The sequence below is a fragment of the Hakea prostrata genome, chromosome 4 (assembly GCF_041222555.1).
Source record: "Hakea prostrata isolate BN-2017 chromosome 4, UWA_Hpros_2, whole genome shotgun sequence".
Classification (NCBI taxonomy): Eukaryota; Viridiplantae; Streptophyta; class Magnoliopsida; order Proteales; family Proteaceae; genus Hakea; species Hakea prostrata.
The window spans coordinates 46,444,657-46,463,786 of record NC_142603.1 but is presented as its reverse complement, the minus strand read 5'-3'; the positions used below and the strand labels follow the sequence as shown (position 1 = coordinate 46,463,786).

The 19,130-nt window shown below is 39.4% G+C and overlaps 1 protein-coding gene, 1 non-coding gene and 1 pseudogene across 2 annotated transcripts; all 3 read right to left on the bottom strand.

The window, feature by feature from the left end:
* Positions 1 to 655: 655 nt before the first annotated feature.
* LOC149019156 (pre-mRNA-splicing factor ATP-dependent RNA helicase DEAH1 pseudogene) lies at positions 656 to 6,602 on the bottom strand (annotated as a pseudogene).
* On the bottom strand, positions 2,455 to 2,572 carry LOC149019157 (U5 spliceosomal RNA). Its single transcript, XR_016173301.1, has one exon. It is a non-coding gene; the product is annotated as a U5 spliceosomal RNA (small nuclear RNA).
* Positions 6,603 to 6,898: 296 nt separating the features above from the next.
* Positions 6,899 to 10,251, bottom strand: LOC149019155 (systemin receptor SR160-like). Its single transcript, XM_089153215.1, has one exon. The coding sequence runs from the start codon at positions 10,111 to 10,113 to the stop codon at positions 7,564 to 7,566; it is 2,550 nt and encodes an 849-aa protein (XP_089009341.1). The 5' UTR covers positions 10,114 to 10,251; the 3' UTR covers positions 6,899 to 7,563.
* Between the last annotated feature and the right edge of the window lie 8,879 nt (positions 10,252 to 19,130).

Genomic DNA, 19,130 nt, shown 5'->3' with positions numbered 1-19,130 from the left:
AAAGAAGGGTTCAGCCAGCTTACAATGAGGACACTTAGATTTAATGATACTGATACTGGATCAAGTAAAGCTGGCCCACCATACAACTACTCTGTATCTTTATATCCATAATAACTATTGTATTGGTATCCATCCATAAAACCACTCATGTCTAATTCATCAAGGGACATTTGTTTAGACCATGTATTCTCCAGTCTCACCTATAGATCATAACATTTCAGTTTAACCACATAACTAAACACAGATAGCTGGTCTTCCAAAGCAAAATCCACTAGTTGCTGCTTCACCATCATCCAAAGAAGGCATTGGAATTTCATTAAATTTCTCATCTCCAACACTAACTGAAATAACAGAATTCAAACTAGGAACTATCACATATCCTAATGAATGGAAGTCAAATTCGGTGGTTTACTGAAACATAGCAATAAAGAGGAGAATGTGATCCTTGAAGTGGCTTGATGTTGCTGCTTCTTTCACCGGTAAACAATCACCTGATAAACTAATAGCAAATTCCGAATTTTGTGAAGAATCTTTAATTTATTGTTACCCTGTTTTGGAGTGAACCCCTGGAAGCTTTTACTGTTGCTTTCAATCGCATATAGCTCAATAGTTGTCTTTCTTGGCCCACAGGGTGTATATTCAGTGGATGTGGTTTCTATATTTCAATTTGATTCAACTTGTTCTTCACTATGAATATGTATTGTAGCTCTTGGTTCATGTTGTTGTTTTCCAAAAGTTGGGATGCTTTTGCCACTTGAGGATGTTTTCAAGAATCTATGGCGCCATTAAGGAGGAAGAGATGAAGAAAAGGGCTCTCAAATGAGAGGAATTACAGTGAACAAGAAAGCAAGAGATGGAAGATGAGAAACAATGGAGGAAAAGGGATGAGAGGGAAGAAGATGGAGTTGAGGAGTCTCAAACGAGAGGGAAAATTTGTGAAGGGACCCTCCAACTGGTTCCTTACATCTCTAGCATGCCCATGGTCTGGGACTCAAGATAGTTTCATGACACCATTGATTTGAGAATTTCTTTCCAAGAACTGTAAATATTGAGTAATGCAATATGGTCTGCAACATAACCCATGTAAAATCTCATCCTCGCATCATCAGCCAGGACTTTCTTGTCTTTCGGGAAGTAAAAGACTGAATCTCCAACTGCAAACATTAGATCAAAAGGAAACATTGCTATCCTTCTCCCCACCTTGGTGACTCGCCTTGGTTATTCAGAGCATTAAGAGCAACAAGCAGCTCAAGGTATTTGAGTAGCAATTCAAATGGAGGAGGATCCATGAAAACGAAATTGAGTACAATAACACCCAAGCTCCTAAGAGTAACAACAATGCTTGCGAGGTTAGTTATCTCCGGCACCATATTATCCTCAATTTCATGATGATGACTGTTGTCTTCCCTGGACCTGTTCGTCAGACTGACCAGCCATTTGCACTGCTGATGCTTTAGAGATGAGAGTGATTAGTGGTAATTCCAAGCCAGTTCTTGGGTAATAAACTTTCATCTTACAAAATCCAGAATCAATAACATAATTAATACCCTCGATTGTCAGCAAGATCTATGCCATATCGCCATATCGGTCGCCAAGGCAACCTTACGAACATATCTGGGAGTGGATACAATTTCAGCATATACTGGCCAGACAATGAGTTCATCAAGTTTTGTTCCAATGCCTCTGGTCCGGTGTTTCAGAATCTCTTCTATTGTTTCAATTTACTCATGTCCAAGAACACCAAAATACCAACCGGTGGATGAGTCATTAGAACCTGAAGAACAGTAGCATCCAGGTAATCTTCTATAGTGGTTTTCGTGTCGTTTATCCCAACCGGGAAACATCTTCCTGGTATGTCGAACATAGAAGCTAAATCAAAGTAATCACTGAATTACGCAGCATCAAGAGTTGTACATGAAATCAGAAACTTAAGATCACGTCGAGACACAGAAATTTCCTCGAGTAAACCTAGTAAAATATCTGTTGACAGCTTTCTTTCATGAGTCTCATCAACCATCACCACAATGTAGCTCGCCAAATCAGGTCTGCTAAGGAATTCTCTCAGCAGCATTTCACCAGTCATATACTAGACAACATTATGATCAAAACGAACTGAAAATCCAACCTTCCTAACCAAGCTTCACTCCCATTTCCTCACAAACTCGTTTAGCAACAGTTACAGATACAACCTTGACTTGGCTGAGTAGAACCCATCATTCTTCCATGCTCTCTCTACATCTATTGATGGGCAAAGATTTTCTCTCACCTTGTAAGTCCTGTAGATTTTCTCTCACCTTGTAGGTCCTGTATCGCTGAAATCTCCATCTCGCCCTATACCATCCATATAACAAACTCGCCTTCGAACTTAAGAGACTAGGGCGACACAGTTCCCTTCAAGACCATCATAAACCAAAAGCTATATCCTCTTGTTAATGTTATAAACTAGTCTTGTGAGGTTCTCTCGTAAAGAAAACCTCTGCAAAAATTGGCGTATGCCGCTTTTTGCGGCGTGCACACGGTATTCTTTAGTAAAAGGCGAAAGAATAGTTCGCTCTGTGCTCACCGCGCGGCTGCGTGATTTGAGCTTCAATGTTTAATGCTTGTTAAATAGAGTCCTGCGAGGTTTGAGTTGTGTCCTGTTTCGATGTGGGACAAATTCTTAATTGCTAGCTTTGCTACAATTAAACTAGATCTTTCATGAAGCATTTTTTGCCGCTTACGAAGCATTGGCTATTGGTAATTCTTTATTTATTAGAGGTAGTTCCAAACTTCCCTTTGTTTAATTTGGGGTGTTGGTTATAAAACCGTGAGTCATGTTTTATTTTTCTGCTAAGGAATATTGGTGTTTATCCCCTTTCGGATTGATACATCAAATTTTTTAGGTGACTCACTCTTTGATTGGATGGATTTTATTGCTCATCATTTTAAGGATGTAGATGATAAACATACAGTAGATCAAATTTGGAGTGCTATGGTTTTGGTGTATTTGGAAGTCCAGAAATGCTGCCTTATTTAGGCAAAAGCCTTTGATTATTCATATTATATACTCTTATCATTTTTTGTTTGCAGAGATCCAACTCCATGTCCGTACTAATCCTTGTTTGGAATCGAGCCATACTACAATAAATCTGGAAATGGGAGAAGGTACGACCTTTTTTTCAATTGTATATTGACGATTCGTGGGAGAAAAACTCTTCTTTAGGAGGGAGAGGCTACTTAATTTGGGATTCAACTGGAGTTTTCTTGACTGCACAATGCAAGTTCAGTTCAACTCAATCTGCTTTGATGATGGAATTGGAGGCCAACCGTGATGGTTTTCTTCTAGCATCTTCTTTAGGAGTTTCTGCAATCCAAATAATTCGGATTGCCACTCTGCAATTTTAGCTTTGCAAGACTCTTTTATCTCTTTAAAGCGGTTATGTATGGGTCTTGTATATGAGATTAAACTCCTTACTATCAGGTTTACTTGTGTTCATTTTCAGTTTATTCCTAGGCATCTTAATAGTTTTGCGGACTATTTAGCCCGTGGGGCGCATCTGTTTTAGTTATCTAGGGTGTGGTGGGGTATACCCCCTTTGTTTGTAATTAACTCTTCTTTTCTCTATATGGGGTCTCTTTCTAGGGACCTCTTCATCTAATGAAAATTTCCAGTTTTTTGTCCAAAAAAAGAAAAACTAGATCTTTCTAAAGTAGACCTCTAAATGGATAGCTGAAATCCATCTCCGAATTCGCATTTGTATCCATTTAAAGGTATCCATATCAGGAATTTTTCTTACTGGAAAATATACATATCCGTCCACTAAGCAATCGGATTCGAATTCGGATAATTGCTTATCGGATCGAATAATATACAGATAAAATTTTATTCGGATAGAGTAAACTCAGTAAAGTATTTAACATTTTTTTCTTTAAAAATGGATGATAATCGGATTCGGATACCGGTATTAAGTAATCGGAAATTAGAAATTTATAATAAAAATATATAAAAAATGACAATTATCAATTAATAATCGGATTGGATTATTATCGGATATTCGATAAAGTTTTGGATTCGAATTCGGATGCCTTCTCTAAATTTTTGCCGAATACGGATTCGGATTCAGATAGCGGATTTTCTATTCGGATTCGGATACTGGTGTATCCGAGCCAAATTCGATCGGTTTACAGATCTATTCTAAAGCATACAATTTATGGTATTTAAAAAAAAATTTTATTTTGGATAAACTTTTGTTAGGTTCTCCACTAATAGGTTAGAGGCAGAAAAAGATCCATCTAACATAAATAAAAGGGGGCAGTTCCACCAACATCTAAAAATATCAAAAAGTCTAGCCCCACGAGCAATGAAGTATGCAAAACAAATTTCTAACCTGCTAACAAAGTTAAAGACAATAGAACTAAAAGCTCTCTTAAGCAACATAACTCATCTAATCCTCTAACTCCCACCCAGTCCAGAGAAAAAGTGTATGCCCATTTACAGTCCAAATTTATAACAAGCTTCGTAACACCAAGTGAAAGTGCTAACAAAATTTCCTCTCTAATTGCTTCCATCTCAATTGCTAAAGCTAAAAATACTCTACCAAAGGAGGTTTTACTGCCAAGAAGTTCCCATGGAAGTCCCACAGAACACACCTAGGGGTGCAAGTTTGGCCCTGGTGGCTGACCCGCCCTGACTTGCCCTAAACTCATTCCTTTTATGTGTATATCGTTTTAGATTTCATTGCAGGTTATGAAGACCCTGTTTACCTGGAGAGTCTGCCACCATTTGAGTCCTACAAGGGACCCCACGAAAGAGGACACGGAGCTACATGGTGAGTCATGTACCTGTTCGGACTGTGCTTACGAAGTCCAACAGTTTTGAGATGTTGGAGATATCTTATGACATAGTAGTTGCTCTTGTATCTTTGTGCTTCATCTTTTTCATCCAACCGATAGATGAGGGCACTACTTAACCTTTGAAACCTCTCGAGAAAATAGACTTTTGTTGTTAACCATTCCTTTCTTAAACTATGATGTGTGATTAGATTAATTTTGGGATGTTGGTTTAAATTTAAATCATGGATAATTTTAATAACATTTTGATTACTTGATTAACACTCTTCACTTTAATCTTTTCTTGTCCTTTGATTTTGCTACATCATATTGTATTATGGATCAGGCCGTGAACCTTGGTCCTCTAATGTATCACCCCCACAGATATTTGAGTGTGACTGGATCTGGCTGGGTGGGGTGTGATAGAATAAGTCACCATAATATTTTTCAAAATAGATCATACACTGCCTCCTCACATTCACACCATTCCCCATCATCATTTTTCTTTTGGCCACTATGCTTGCATGAAAAAATGAGGTGTTTCTTTCTCCATCTTTAAGCCATTCAATCTAAGATTTTCTTTATCTCCAGAAGGTCTCTTCACACCTCAGGAGATGTTCTAATTCTGCCAAAATTACATTCTCTTGCAGCTGGGAGGATTCTTGAGCTGGCAAGTCTTGTAAGTGTTTGAGTTTTTCCTTTAGCTTCTCAATTTGTTTATGAATGTTGCCAAAATATTCTTTATTCCAATTCTGCAAACATCCTAACACAATTCTAACTTCTTAAATAGTAAAGAAGAAGTCGTGGACTCATCTTCCTTGTTCCAAGATGTCTTCACTTCCTTATAATATGGGTCCTTCAACCACATTGCTTCGAATCTGAATGGTTGAGAACCTCTCGTAGGTCTGCCCTCTGTATCCATTGTTAGCGGTGCATGGTCTGATAAAATAGCAGCTTCCACAAAAACATCTATTTCAGGGAAATAGCAGAGCTAGTCTGCGTTTGCCAAGGCTCAATCCAGTCTTACCCACACATTCCCAATGCCAAATCTCTTGTTACTCCATTTGGATCTAACTCCTGGGGATCCTAAGTCTTTGAGTCCACAATTGTCGACCATCTCCTGAAATTGTCAAACATCTCTGTTGCCCTTACATGTGCCTCCCCCCCCCCCCCAACTAAGTTGGTATCCTTTTTAATTTAACCCTTCTAAAATAGCACTCTTTGTTTTTCAACAAGGGTGAAACTCAACTTTAATAAAGCAGTGGACCATAGGATGGTTCAGTGAAAATATCTCTTATATTACCAATATCAATGAGTTTAAATAACAAAATTGGGATTAAAACTTATTAAGATACCATGAGCAATCATTAAATCTCAGCAGTAGAGGTTATGATGTAATTGCAGAGAATTAAGAAAAGGAAGAAGAAGATAACCTAGGCAATATATCTAAGGTTGCAAAGCAATCTCAACCCCATGAAAGATGTGAACAAGTGCTAGTGTAGTTGGTAGCTTCTTAGGTCTTGGACTCAAGCCATCTGGTTCGAACCTTCTCTCCCCGTTGGAATAGGATGCTATAGGACCTAAAACAGAAAACCCTGTTAAAGATTTCAATTTGCTTGAAGGTCATTTGGTTTTATGAAGCAGTTTATCAGCTCTTCTGGAAAGAAAGATTCATGAAAAACAAATAAGGCCAACAAACTTATGCAAACCACTGGCTCATATTGGTGCCTTGGTGGTTCACTGTTTCCTCTGGCTCTTTTGTACAGAAACACATGTTTGGAATCACCAGCCATCCATTAACTAAACCATGGAAAGTGAATGACCTTTGGGGACGGAAAGCCACCTTCAATGATTAAATCAGTTCAGAGACTCCAGACTCCCCTTGAGGAATAAATGCCCAAGGGAATGAAGAAGAGAATGTTCTTCAGGAGTTAATGCAGGAGAATAATGGCTGGAGTATTCAAGTCCTCTTACAGTTACTCGTATGTAGTGAGGTTATATATGCAGCTGGTCCATACCTTTGGAGGAAAAGGATGCCTAACAACCCTTCGAACCACAGGGGCCTAAATGGGGGGGGGGGGTGGAGATGACTTCTTAGAAAGGCTTGTAACAAGTCAATCCGTAAGATCTTTACGTCAGTGGAAGATCTTGTTGGTGAGTCAAGCAGTCAGTCTCAAACTGATACTGATGTGACATCAGCCCGCAGTTGAGGAAAATAAAATGTGCAGGTGAAAGGCTCGAGGTAAGCTTGGGCTAAGGGAGAAGCTTCCTTGTCAACAATAAGCATTTAATGTCTCTCGTTGCATCCAATGCTGAATTAAATGTTGTGACTGGTGTCTGGATAGAAGACACGCAAAACATATTGTCAACGCTGATTCTACCGAGAAGTCACATGATGACAGCTGTGTGTCACTGCAATGGATGATTCTTGAGTTTCTCAACTGATATCTCCTCCGATGAGCCCCATGACTGAGAAGCGTCAATTGAACTATCTTGGACCAAGCTTGAGCCCTAAGTTTGGTTCAAGTGGCCTACACCGGTTCAAAGATTTGGACCGTAATGACCATTACAAAAATAAAATAATTATTATAATAAATAACTAGAGGAAACTTTTTCCTTCTCTTCTATTTACTTTTAACAAGTGTTTCTGGAAACCCCTGATTTCAGTTCTCAGTGTATCTGAGGGCAGGACCAGAAACCCCTGATTTTAAGGGTTGATGAAGAAAGTAACAAATTTGAAAACTGTAATAAAATTTAGAGTGCTGGATTCCATGGATCCAGGGCTGCATCCTTCTTCTTTCTCCTCTTCCTGCTCACAACAGCAACTATAATCAAACCAAATATGCAGAATAGTGAGAACAATAGACCTACAGCCACACCTCCAGCCACAGCCAGAGACGTTTGCCTTCGACGAAACTTGTGACCCTGGAGATTAGATGCACTAGAATCTGCTCCACAGGGAGAGAGCGGATAACCACACAAACCAGGATTATATGCATATCTTGCTGCTGGAAAAGTTGCTAGCTGACCCGATTCAGGAATAACGCCAGAGAGGTTGTTGTAAGATAGATCAAGCTCAGAAAGCATAGAGAGACTGGACAAAGACGTAGGGATTGGACCATCAAGTTTATTGCGAGAAAGATCAAGGACCCCGATAGTCCTTAAGCTTCCCATTTCTGGAGGGATGGGACCAGAGAGCTTGTTGTGGCTCAAATTCAGAATAAGGAGATAGAACATTACACCAATATCGCTTGGAATGTTACCTTCTAACATATTGTAGGACAGATCAAGAAAAATCATGGAGCCATTGTTGTTGAACGCATTCGCTGTGTTTCCCACGTAGATTCTTGTAAAATTGCATTTCGGCCTCTTTGGAACTCTGTTCAACCCATACTGTCTGATTCCAGCAAACTCAACGAGGTTTCCAGATCCACGGCAGCTGCTACTCCCGTCATTCTTAAGATACAAAAAACTCCTCCCCGCAATCAGTCCAGCAGCAATCTTACCCGACTGTTTCACAAGAGTTGTAGGTATTGCCCCAGTCAAGCAATTGGTATTGAGATCCAACCACATTAGGCTCCGGCAGTCCCCAATCTCCGGTGGAATACTGCCAGAGAACAAGTTGTTTCCTAGGTTGAGGATCGCAAGATTGCCTAGCCCACCAATCCATGCCGGTATCTCACCACTCAACCAATTGTTCGACAATGATATCCAATTCAGATTGGAACAGTTGCTCAACCCAGCCGGAATTGCTCCCGTCAACTCATTGTTGTCAAGGATTAGATTCTCCAGTGTCCTGATGTGCATAAGCTCCTGGGGTATCTCACCTTGAAACTGATTAAGCCACATTATTAGATCCCGGAGCTTAGACAAGGATCCCAGGCTGGAAGGGATCTTCCCTGTGAGGTAGTTGAAGCTGAGATCAAGAGAAAGTAGGTTGGAGCAGTTACTGAGAGTGGGCGGAATAGTACCCGTTAAAAGATTGTTCTGAAGATACAGCTCCCGCAAGCTGTTTTTAGGGTCTTGACACAATCCAGGAGGGACTACTCCGGAAATCTTATTGGAACTGAGATCCAGCAACTCCAAATTTGTAAGATTTGACAACAAACCCGACAAGTTACCCACGAAATTATTGTAAGAAAGAAAAAGTTTCTTCAAGCTCTTCAGTTGAACAAGCGTTTCAATTGGGAATTGACCAGAGAAGTTGTTATTGGAGAGATTAATGAACTCCAAAGAAGAGCAGGAACCCAAATTAGGAGGAACAATACCGTACATGTGATTGGAAGATAGATCGATTTCCAGAAGAGTTGAGCATGCATCAGCAAGATGTACAGGTATTTTGCCTTGGAAATTGTTAGTGGAAAGAAGAAGAAATTGCAAATTCTCGCTAGGAAAAACCGGAATGTTGCCCGAAAATTGGTTGCTTGAAGCGTTTAAGAAGTTGAGCTGCTGACAACCGGAAAGTGGCACCCCGATATCGCCAGCGAATTTGTTCCCGGAGATGTCGAGGTGCTGCAAAGCGGAGCAGTCGCCAAGAAATGGGACGTCTCCTGAGAAATTGTTGGACGAGAGATCAAGGTATTCCAAAGTCCGGCAATTGGAAACAGGGATATTCCCAGAGATTTTGTTTCTCCCAATAGACAAGTACTTGAGCTTACTACAATCACCACCAAGAATCCATGGAATTACGTTATCACCAGAAATCTTATTGTTGGAGAGATCCAGAGACTGAAGCGAGAGCTGTAAACCAGTGGAATCCTTCGTAGCGATAGAGAAACCGAGATTATTGCGCGTAAGATTCAGAGATGTCAAGCTCGAACAAGAAGACAAGCTTGAAATATCTGAAATCGAACCAGACAAAAAATTCTCTGACAGATCGAGCTCGCTCAACATTCCGCCACACCGAGACGCCGAAGCTGAAGTGAGGTTCCCGAAAATACTTGCATTCCTTATCAACAGCTTCTCCAAATACTCCAAGTTCATCAGAAACGAAGAAACATACTGAAAGTCAGAGTTCAAAGGAAGAAAACTCAAATCCAGAACCGAAACTCTGGAGTCCTTACAAGTAACTCCGGTGAAATAGCAAGGATCCTGATTCGGCTGCCAGTTCTGAAGCATGCTAGCGTTCATAATCTTAGCTTTGAAGTGAAGCAACTGCTGAGCTTCTTTTGCACCTCCGTCGAGCGCCGCCGGTGTCACTTCTCCGGCGAGAAGAGCAACTGAGAAAATTAACAGGTAGTGTATGAGCTTCAGAAAATCGATTGAATGCAAGACAAAGAAACTATAACACAGAGTTGGCGCCATAATTTTTCTGAAATTTCTAGGGTCTGAGCTTCACTATGTGAGCAAATGAAGAGAAAATCGAAAATGAAGGTTTGAGTTTCACCATGAGAGTAAATGAAGAGAAAATCGAAAATGAAGGAGAAAGAAGAAGAGGACCAAGAGAGTCAACAGGGCGAGAGTGAAGAAGGTGAGGTATACGGTATACCGTATTTCTCGGAACGAGAAATATCACATGCCATCTGAGGGTCCCACCCTCTCTGAGTTTGGGGGCGTGTATCTCTTCATTATGGTAAATTTCTAGTGCCAAAGCATTATTCGTGAAATGTTGCTGATCAAACTAATAAGATAATTGGTAGACACATCTCTGGAGCATGGAAATTAAACATAGAGTAATTGGTTTGTTTTGTTCTGTTTAATCTCCTAATTTTCCCAAAGATTTTCTTATAAAAGAGAAAGAGATGCGAAGAGAGAGAAACTTGGGATATCATAGTAGAGCCTACCATGCCTTGACACGTGTAACGATGTAACGGTCGACCGTGCGCCGGATTTAACGGATGTTTAAGTAGGGGTGTAAATGGACCTGATTCGGATAGGATAGTAGTAATATCATATCCGCATCCTATTATATTCGGACTTATTCGGATAATATCCTATTGGTTTTCAAACAAATTCAATAGAATTCGGATAATAATCATATAGTTATTTTCTTAAGTAGATTCTTCTAAATGAGAATGAACTGATTGAATACAAATTTTTAACTACTTGTTTACATATTTACCATTTTATCTTTGAGGACTAGGTTTGAGATTTAAAATTCAGTAATTTTGATAGCTATTTTAATAGAAAATCTAGAAAAATGGTTAAATATCACAGGTAAAAAAATACAAAATAAGAAAAATAAATCTAAATAAGTAACTTAATCAAATAATTTATTGGACGGATAATAATGGGTAAGAAAGGGATATACTATATCCGCATCTTCATTAGTATTGTTTCTTCTTTACTTCTGTTTTTGACTTTGGGAGCTACAATGAGTCCACTATGGGCCTAGGCCCACGAAGGTGCCAAGACAACAGCCCACAAGAGTGGGCCCATAAAGTTTTTTATATATAGGGAATAGGGATATTACATATGCCGGCGATAAGGATTGAACCCATGACTAGGGGTGTAAATGGATAACCGAAATTCGCTTGCGAATTCGCATATGCATCCGTTTAGGGGTATCCGAATCCGTATGATTATTAATAAGATGCGGATATGGTATACCCCTTTCTTACCGATTATTATCCGTCCGATAAAATTATCTAATTAAATTACTTATTTAGATTTATTATTCTTATTTTTATAAATTTTACCTATGATATGTGACTATTTTTCTAAATTTTCTACTAAAATAGCTACCAAAGTTGTTAAATTCTTAAATTCAAACATAGCCCTCACAAATAAAAAGGTAAAGATGTAAACGGTAGTTCGAAAACTTGTATTCAATTTATATTCATGCCCATTTAGAAGAATCTACTTAAGAAAATAACTATCCGATTAACATCAGAATCCGACAGGATCAGTCCGAAAACCGATAGGATATTATCCGAATCCGTCCGAATATAATAGGATGCGGATATGAATATACCACTATCCGATCCGAATCCGATCCGTTTACACCCCTACCCATGACCTCTACTGAAAAGTCAAGTTCCTAACCATCCTACTATACCCCTCCATTGGCAGGCCCATGAAGTTGCTAAACACTTAACTAAGAAGAGGATAGCTGGGTGGTGATTGATCATTGAGTTGGCTCCAATTATTGGATTGATGATACACACGGATGATAGACTCAAGGGGGAGGGATGTTAATGTAAAATAAATTTCAATTTGAGCTCATTATGCATGTATAGGTCAAAGGTTTTCATATCCAGATTTCATCACCAGAAAAGAGGTTAGCATACAATGAATAATCCAACTATACAAGCGAAAATGTAGACTTGTAAATGGATCGGATTCGGCTCGGATACACCAGTATCCGAATCCAAATCCAATTAGTAAAACTACTATCCGAATCCGGCATAAATTTAGAGAAAGCATCCGAATTCAAATCCAGAACTTTATCGAATATCCGATAATAATCCGGTCCGATAAACTATCCGATTATTGATTAGTGATTATCATTTTTTTTCCGATTTACAATTTCCGGTTACCTATTACCGGTATCCGAATTCGATTACCAGTCCTTTTTTGTGAAAATTGTTTAATACTTTACTCTAACCGGCTAATTTTTTATTTTCAATTATCTGATTATTGGTTTCTGAATCCGAATACCATCCGAATTCGATTATCATCCATTTTCAGAGAAAAATATGTTAAATACTTTACTCTATCCGGATATTATCCAATCCGATAAGTAATTAAACGAATCCAAATTCGATTGCTTAATTGATAGATATAGTTATTTTTCTGTAAGAAAATTTTCAAATACGAACACCCTTAAACGAATAAGAATGCGAATTCGGAGGCGGATTTCGGCTATCCATTTACAGGTCTACGAAAAAAGACCTAGTTGATAATCCACCGAAAACAATTTATGGTATTTGCTATTTCGAGAGAGAAACATCGATTGAAAATTGTCTAATAGAACTGTTGTGTTTCAAGCACGGTTCCGTGTGTCGGCGATACACGGCGAAAAATAGTTGTGTCGTTGGGGGGCGACACGACACCCCCCAGCGACACGATATCTTCCTTAAGTCGGCAATATATCGCTGAGAAATCGGCGATATATCGCCGACAGTCGATTTTTTCAAAGCATTGTGGCGAAGATGACCCTGTCGACGCCGGAAACTGCAGGTGCTTGGTGGCTCCGAGCCGGAGAGGATTCCGAGAGAGTGAGGGGTGGATATGTTGCTTCGGTGGAGGCGATGGCGGTGGACTTGGAGGAGGAGCTGATAGCAGACTCGATGAGTTGCAGGCGGGGACTGGGAGGAGGAGCTGGTGGTGGTGCTGCCGTGCTGGTGGAGGTGCAGGAGGAGGTCTGGGCGGCGGTGTTGGTGCTGGTGGAGGAGCAGGAGCTTCGGTGCTAGTGTTGGATTTACTTGCTGACAGAGCCGGTTTTGGCATCGGTGCTGGTGGCGATGGTCACTGATTTCAGATGTCTGTGAAATGTGGATCCCCCAGCCGAACTGTACCGTCTCATCTATTTGTTCATTTTTTGTGCTTTTCAGAAAGAAAGACCCACATGACCTTTTCAAATTAATCATCAAAGCTCCCCTGTTTTCCACCGTCTCATCAAAGCTCCCCTGTTTTCCACCGTCTCATCAAAGTTCCCCTGTTTTCCCGTCTATTTGTGATTCATGCTAGATCTCAGTTTTTCATATAAATAGTGCTCAATTGTTGTTGACGAGCTATGGGAACTCACGCTTCATGCCCACCATCGCTGCCTTCTACTCAAAACTAAAATAAATCTAAGCATGGAAACTCACTAACCATCAACCGGACAAAACAAAACGAGAATTGAACGGAAATGCCTGCAATCAGGAAGCGCATACCTTTTTCAACGAGTCAGCTATTCCCATGTCAACCGCATTCTTTTCCGTTGCCGTGGATGAAAAGGCAATAAAACCCACATCAGATAGAGACTTTTCCGGGAGAAAACGATTGAGGAAGAACGACCATTTTGAAGGTTTAATGCATTGAAGCATCTTTCGTTCACGGAAGAACTCGAAACCCATTTCAACGATTTTGGTCTTCGAAAAATCACTCGACATATCGGCGATTGTCGCCGTGTCGGTGGTGTTGCTAGCCACCGACACGGCGACATCAGTCGACGTATCAAACCTTGGTTTCAAGTGACTTCTGAAACATAAATTGAAATTTATGAAAATTATAGTTTTGACGCAACAAAATAGTTGTTGCTTCTTTTTTTCAAAGCAAAAGAGTTAAGAGAGGGAGATTCATGGAATTTGACATTCTAAACATAAGAACTTGCTAATAGTATTTTCATTCTCAAAAACAAGTTTCATCAAAAGTCTAAAAGAGTGTATATGCTTTTAAGAACAACCAAAACTGTTTTTGATGTTTTCTGAAACCGATCACTTGGTGGAGAATGGGTCCTAATAATTTGACAAAAATATAGGAAGATAACCAAACAACCCTTTCAAGTGTACAAAACCTAAAACATCTAGAAGAAACCAAAGATCTTAAGAAACTAATATAGAACAGGTTCTACCATCTCAAAGAAATGAAAAAAAAATGTTCAGTTTCTCACCTTGAAGAACCTAATTCAACATTGTAGACATTGTGATTTGGAAGAATTACCTGAATTATCCGAATTGTTGTGACAGGTAACGAAGCATCAATTGTACTTTACTGGACATAATGGCTTACTGAAGGAAAGAGTACCCTATTGAATAACATGGTAATCAAAAGTTTTCCCAACTTTGTAGGACCTGATCTGAATTGTCATTCAAGGGCCCAAAGTGTCAGCATTTGTAACCACCACAGGGATTGCGATGGTTGACAATGTGACATTAAAAACTACTTCAGGAAGGCAAAGTATGGGGTTGTATCCTTTTGATGGCTTCATCAAGTTTGAAACCCCCAGGGATTGTAAGACCAACGCTTCATAATACGAGGTCAAGAGTTTGAATCCCTTCAAAGTCAAGAGCAAAGCCCTGTTTTACATTTAAATTATATATGTAACAGCTAACCTAACCTTCTGAGAATGTAGTCAAGTGTGCCTAAACTGGCCCTAAAACAAACCCCAGTTACCAAAAAGGAAAAAGGTTTGAACTTTAAACCCTGACTAGTGTAGTTGTGTAAAGGGGCTTGGATTAGTTTCACTTTCAGTTTCTGTCATAACTGAGCAGCAGCAGCGGAGACAAAGACATTTAGGGATGAGAATATGAAAAGGACAGCTGAGCAGTAAAGCACAGGTTACTATGATTGTTGATTGTCCATGTTAGAAAGAAAATTTCTAGGCTGGTCCCCTAATCATATATGTGGACAGAACTGTTTCATATATTTATGTATAGAGGGGCTTAATCTCATTCTCACCACAGATTATTTGGGGTGCCAGTTGCCAATTAAGAGCAAACACATCCAGTTTCTTCAAAATATGAAAAAAGAGAAGCAAATGAGAATGCATAAGCAGAATTACTACAAATAAGAGTTACATTTCACCCTATATTATGGTCCTTGCATTTCTATCTGGGTAAGAATTTGATTGAAAAACCAGAGTTAGATTTCAGACTGATTTCGACCCATTATAGGTGAGAAATCTACATTTTAATCCAACAGAGCAATAACGGATTTGGTATTCTTTTTTTGATCAAACAATGACATTAAATTAACCAACTTGGGTTAAAGTACCCAGCAGAATAAGATACATTGTTGAACAAGCAAAAAGGTGGTTGCAACCACCAAACTTTAGAAATACCTAATAATCTAGATCCTTTAGCCAATAAATCAGCATTACTATTAGCTGATCTAGGAACAAAACATATATCTACAAAGTCAAACAGAACTAATAAGGATCTAATGCTCTCAGAGATAGAAAGACAAACCCAATCTAATGAGTTCTCCTTTCCTAAGAGACTTAAAACTGCCGAACGACAATCAGAATGTAAGCGAAAATTCTTGATCCCCAGTGTCCATGCAATTTGGATTATATCCCTGATAGCCTCTAGTTCAACCTGAGCTGCGGATAACGCGCGACCTGACTTGATTTTTGCCGCTAAGAAGCTGCCATGAGGTTGCCAAATAATACCAGCTCTTCCTCCCAGCCTTCATTGTCCTCCCATGAACCATCTCGATATATTTGGAACACACTTGAAGGAGAAACAAGCGATGTTCCGGGGACAATCGAGCTCCTGCTGCTGAAATTCGCTATCTACCCGAGTTCGGTCACCCTCGGAGCCGAAATTGCATCCAATTCACCTAACAAATTATGGAGATGAAACATTAAACTTTGAAGATTAGGAATTTTGGCTGAAAAAAGATAATCATTTCTTGACTTCCATATAAGCCAACATAAAAGACTCCATATTGTGTGTACGCGATCAATATTTCCAGAATTTTTGAATTTTCCTTCAATGAAGTCCCACCAATCTAACATGCAATCTCCAATAAAATCATTCACATCTAATCTTAAGAGGGATGCTTTCCAGCATTGTTGAGAAAAAGTACACTTAAAAAGTGTATGAACTAGTGACTCAGATGCAGACTTACATAAAAGACATAATGGAGAAAGAGTTCCACCTTTTTCAAAAAGAGCCAACTCTGTTGCAAGAGCATTGTGTCCTGCTTTCCACAGAAAGACCTTACCTTGGGAAGTGTTTTGATTTGCCAAATCCTCTTCCAAAAGAGTGTTCCATAGGATGTAGATCCTCTGTTTTTCCCGCAACCTCAAATTATTCGGCCCATATAGTATGCAGATTTTACATTGAAATGTCCTTTGAGTGATCCACTCCATATCCATCTATCTTTGGTATTGGGGTCAACAATTGGGATTTTTTGAATGGCTGCCACTTCTACACCTGAAAATAGCTGCCTAAGTTTAGAATAATCCCATGTATATGTTTGCCAACAAATAAGCTCACTTACTTTGGTTGGGCCCCCTTGAATTGGAGGGCTAAAAGTACATCTCAAGGGTAAGGATGGGATCCAAGGGTCATTATATATCCATGTATCTTGCCCATTACCTAGTCCCCTAACCAAACCCCTTTTAAGAACATTTCGCCCAAGAATTAAGCTTCTCCATCCCCATGACACACCACTAGATAAAGATATATCCAAGAAATTTCCGGAAGGGAAGTATTTACTTTTCAAGGTTCTTGCCCACAAGGAATCGGGTTGTGGAGTAATCTCCAAGCTTGCTTTGCAAGGAGAGCTCTATTAAACAAATGCAAATCCCTAAAACCCATCCCTCCCTCATGTTTTGGTCTACATAATTTTCCCTGGTCACCCAATGAATCCCTCTTTTCAAGCATTGCCCCACCAAAATTGTCTAATTTGTTTGGTTAGATTATCAGTTACCCCTTTGGGTAATAAGAAATTTGACATGGCATATGTGGGGAGAGCGGTGGCCACAGCTTTGATCCTTTCCAAAGACTAGATAGATATTTTTCTTTCCACCCCGCTAATTTTTTACTCATCCTATCACAAAATGATGCAAACACTTGTGTTTTTGATTTACCAAAAGTAGTTGGTAATCCAAGGTAGATTCCATGAGAGGGAACCTCCGTTAAATTCAATGTGGAAGAGACCAACCTGCGAGTGGCCATTGGGGTGTTGGTGCTAAAAAGGATGAATGACTTTGAAGGATTGATGTCTGACTCAAACATTCATGTACTCTTGCAAAATGTAGTTGATATGATGAGCATTGTCAATTGTTGCAGGAGTGAACACCATACAATCATCTGCAAAAAATAGATGGTTAATGTTAGGACTAGATCGAGCAATTTGAATACCAGGTAATCTTGGAATTCCTATATTGGAGCTTAACCTCCTGGACAAGGCTTCTTGACAAAGAATAAAAATGTAAGGACTAAGAGGGCATCCTTGCCTAATTCCTCTATATGGAGTAATCTTTCTTGTCAGCTGTCCATTTATCTTGATTTGAAATTCTACTGTTGAAATACATTGCATAATCCATCTGATCCAAGTGTTTTGAAATCCCAAAAATTTTAGACTTTCCTCAATGAAACCCCACTCCAACTTATCATATGCCTTACACAAATCAAGTTTTAAAGCCATATAACCGGATTTGGATTTGCATTTTTTCATGAAATGCAAACACTCATGTGCCAGATAAACATTATCTGATATGGATCTTCCAGAGACAAACGCACTTTGGGTTTCACTAATGATATTTTGAAGAAGGGGTTTAAGCCTATTAGCTAGACATTTTGCAATTATTTTATATGGAATTGTGCACAAACTGATAGGTCTAAAATGCCCCACTTCCACAGGATTCTTCCTTTTTGGGATGAGGGATATGATGGTTTTATTGAAACTCCTAAGCATGTAACCCCTCTTAAAAAAATGTTGAATCCCTAGCACTAAGTCTTGCCCTACTATGTCCCAATTTTTTTGATAGAATCTAGCTGGAAGCCCATCTATTCCTGGAGTTTTGTTGCCCTTCATGTTAAATAGAACAGCCTTGATCTCTTGTTGGGTGAATTCCCTACATAAATTAGAATTGTCTTCAACCGAAATGCAAGAAACTGAACTTGAAAGAAATTGAGTTGGGTGTTGGGGATGGGATGAGGTAAAGAGAGTTGAGAAATAAGACCAGACTTCTTGATGAATGTCACCTTCCTCTGTGATCCAATGACCCAAATTTGATTTTAACTTGAAAATGGAATTTCTTTGCCGTCTGTGTGTAGTAGCTGCATGAAAGAAAGATGTGTTTTGATCCCCAGCTTTGAGCCAACTAATTCTTGATCTCTGGTGCCAATATTTTTCCTCCTCCCGCATCAAAGTAGCCAATTGATTTGAAAGTTTAGCTTCAAGGTCACTCTTTTCTGGTGAGGGATCAGTTTGTTGTAGTTCTGTTAGCTCTTCTTGTACCTGAGTTATTGCTTTTCCTGCTGGCCTAATGTGGGATTTACTCCAATTCCTCAGGGTAAGGATACAATTATAAATTTTGTGTTGAAACTTGTAGGCATCCGACCCTACCCTTGTTGTTTCCCAACCCTTAGCAATTGTTTGCTTCAGATCTTGATGTTCTTCCCATTTCATTTCATAGTGGAAGATTACCGGTCTTGTCTTTGCCTGCAGCAACTTCATCTCCACTGGAGTGTGATCCGATCCCAGCATAGCCCATTTGTAAGTGATAAGCCCTGGAAATAGTTGTGCCATCTCAGTGTTGCAAAATACAAGATCAATGTTCTCTTTCACCAAATTTTGTCCTTTTCTTTTATTTGACCATGAATACTTTGCTCCTGAGCTTCTCACTTCTAAGCACAACGTGTATTGCATCCCTAAATTTATCAATTTGCCCTTGTGGTTTGCTTCTTCCTCCCCATTTCTCTGTATTGCTCAAAACC

Bases quoted from the DNA above. Each gene is read 5' to 3' on its own strand.
- LOC149019155 (XM_089153215.1), bottom strand. From the start codon at position 10,113: ATGGCGCCAACTCTGTGTTATAGTTTCTTTGTCTTGCATTCAATCGAT.